The sequence below is a fragment of the Montipora foliosa genome, chromosome 6 (genome assembly GCF_036669935.1).
Source record: "Montipora foliosa isolate CH-2021 chromosome 6, ASM3666993v2, whole genome shotgun sequence".
Classification (NCBI taxonomy): Eukaryota; Metazoa; Cnidaria; class Anthozoa; order Scleractinia; family Acroporidae; genus Montipora; species Montipora foliosa.
The window spans coordinates 7367889-7371022 of NC_090874.1; the positions used below are offsets into that span (position 1 = coordinate 7367889).

General features: G+C 41.5%; 1 protein-coding gene across 1 annotated transcript in view; it reads left to right on the forward strand.

The window, feature by feature from the left end:
* The first annotated feature begins 2475 nt into the window (after positions 1-2475).
* LOC138006545 (NK1 transcription factor-related protein 1-like) overlaps positions 2476-3134 on the forward strand; it is a 17844-nt gene continuing 17185 nt past the window's right edge. Inside the window, exon 1 of the mRNA XM_068852935.1 lies at positions 2476-2606. Coding sequence (XP_068709036.1) covers positions 2533-2606 — 74 coding nt within the window. The 5' untranslated portion in view covers positions 2476-2532. The remainder of the gene's footprint in view (positions 2607-3134) is intronic.

The following is a 3134-nucleotide window of genomic DNA, read 5'->3' on the forward strand; positions in this document are numbered from 1 at the left end:
TGGAAGACTAACCAAAACCCTAACCCCTAGCCAGTGACAACATACCTTGCAATAGCTTCTTCATCAACTTCAAGAGCAAATGATCGTTTGAAAAACTGGCCTGAAGCCTTGCTTCAAGGTCAAATGATAGTGCTATTGCATTTGGTAGCACCAGGCAGACAACCGATGACCACCACATTTGTAATTTGTTTTTGCTTTCAGACGCTGTATAGTAAACTTGAGTTATTATGTATCTCTCACATTGTACGCGCGCTGTGATTTGCTAAATTAGCGGGCCGTATTCTACAGTACGGCCGGCTGTTCGGTCTGCTAAATTTGAAATTTCGATAAAGCTTTCTCAAAGTTTTCATAACGTTTCTGTTACATAAACTTATAAAATTGTTTGAATTTTGCAAGCAGCTACTTCAAACAGCGAAGAAGGTTTCGTTTGTCAGATTTGGACACGTCACTCTTTGTGGTAGTTGAACCTTCCGCTTGACTTCAACTAGTTTACTTTCCCGCACTGCTGGTTACCACAGAGATATGATGGGCATTACTAGCCTCGGTCCGTACTTTAAAAATACGGATCCTCGTTTTTCCTGTTGATTTATGGCCCGCGCGCTTGGGGCATAAATCAACTGGAAAAAACTCAGTCCGTCATTTTACAGTACGGACCTCGAACTCGGTTAGCAAGAGTTATTTATCTCATTAGCTATAGATGTCTTAATTAGTCCTCTAAAACATGAAATTTGCGATGCCTTTAATTTGGCGAAAGATGTGTCTTCTACATTTTGCTTTTGACATCTACTGCCTGACGACATTTTCCAAATTTCCCGTGCAACTGTAAAACTTTTAAAAGAGAAGGGTGAAATATACATGCTTGTTTATGTCGAAATTTCCTCGTTGGTAAGCATGAGATTTCTTTTTGTTTGTTAATTTTGGGCAGAAAAGTCCGTTCACGGAGGAAAAAGAACCGATGCGTCAAAATCACTTCAAACTGACGGCTGTATTCATTCCGCTAGATGAGCGATGGAGAGACCTTACCGGGGTGTAAATTGAGTAAGTTGCAAATATGATTATAAACATATATTACTTGGATTCTATCAGAGCTTTTCTCTTGCCTTCTCAGTGGCATTGATGTTGGGGCCTTAGGAGACCGGAATCATTAGTACAGTTCCGGTTTGCAAAGCAGTCAGTCAGGTGAAACAGGAAAGAGGCTCGCGGGCAAATGAATTCTGCACAGTTGTTCTCAGTAACTTTGAAACTCTATTTACCATCGATTGTAACTATTAGCTATGCAAATGTTCGAAGCTGACAGTTTTTCTTTAAACTGCATTAACTGCACTTTGATTTGGTGGCTTTTCTGTGCATATGGACAAGGAACGGAAAGCGTCAGTGTTCAAGGGGTTAGGTAAAACTAAAGTCCCTTATTTAGTACGCTTTCCTCCCCCTCTCGATGAACACCTCGATTGCATTTTTAGGTCGTTTACGTTGCCAAAATATCATGAAACTTGATGATTCATCTAATTGCTTTTTGGTGGAGAATATTTAGGTAATGTGATAATCAGATTAGCCAGTCTTTTTAATAACTTTTCTGTAGCCTTAACATCCTAGGTTTTTCCTTGTGTCCATGACTTTACCATCAAGAACTCGATTTTCTGCGAAACAGAGTACGACGCCTTCATAGGTTGGGAAAATCACTTTGATTCTGTGTTGAGACTGTTCCTTGGCTTGGTGTTTCTTCTTCGTAAAGATGGAAAAACAATGTGTTTGTTGTATAAACTAATGGCCTTATACTTCCTTTTGGTGAAGAGGCAAGTTGCACGATACCTGAGGCGTTTGAGGGGTATTGCCCGTTGGGACGCCCTCCCCTGGGTTCCTGGGACGTAGATTAGAGCAATGGCCGGAAAGCCTTTTTTATCCTCTCTCATGCATGGTCGATTTCTCTTTGGGGTTATAAACTTGTTACCTAGTATTTCATCCTAATTTCCCTTTGCGATCACAGAAAGAAAGCAAATCGCTTAGTCATGGAATAGTTTTTAATAATCCTCGTACAGATATTGAGATGGTTAGGTTTAAGCATGGTGAGGTAATCAATGCAGGAGAATTGTCACCTGAACTTGCTGAATTGTCTAAGCTCCCACGGGTCCCCCGTAGCTCAGCGGTAAAGCATCGGAAGTCGTGATCGGAACGTCACAGGTTTGACTGCTGTTTGAAGCACACAGACTTTTCCGAGAGTTTTTCTAGACCACCACTGAGAAAAATAGGATGCTCAAAGAAAGCGGACACTGTGACAACCCCATGTGCTTTTCCAATTAAGTGACCGTTCGTAGTAAATAAATCTAGGAGGGGCTTCATCTTGTCAAATCTTATAATCACTTAAACGGTATCATTTCATTCCTAATCAGGGTCAAGCCAAAGTCATTTGTGAAACGGCTCCATTTGCATCCCCATGATAGTGCGAAAAAGGCGGTAACCAGGTGCCTACGGAGTTTTACGAGTTACCGAAGTCTCAGCTGATGTTGGTAAGAAGGGCACTCGTGTCTTGGAAAAATGTATATCCGTCCATATTCGGTACAACAGTATAGAAGTGAGGGACAGTGCGCACGTTCATTATTTGGACAAAGGTGAGCTCAAAAGCCTAAGAACAGGTTCTTCTGGGACTGTTTGTTCCCACTAATTCCAGTGAAGGTTCGGTCTCGAAAAAACGTGGCCGGAGCAGTTCGAACTACTTAGAGAGGAACAATGTGACTAGGGCTGCAAAGATACATTTTCTCGCGGTACGATACACATCTCGATACATGTGCCACGATACGATACATATCTCGATACATCATTTCATAAATAATTATGTACAACGGGAAGACATTTTCCGACGAAAAGCCTGTTTTGTCCGTGGGTACGGAAGACTTTGTCAGCTGACAATTAACGCAATGTACGCATCTACATGGGGCAAATGGTAGTGTCACAGGCGGCCCAGAGTCGGAAGGTAAACAATTATAAGGATTTGTATGGGAATCTCGATAACAAACTGAAAAAGTTCTCAATAAAAAAGCCGTACTTTATTGTCGGGGTGAATTTCTCGCTTTTTGTGTGATTATTTGCCTGATTGAATGCGATTTAAGCGACTTCTCAAATTCCCGGGTTGTCACTCG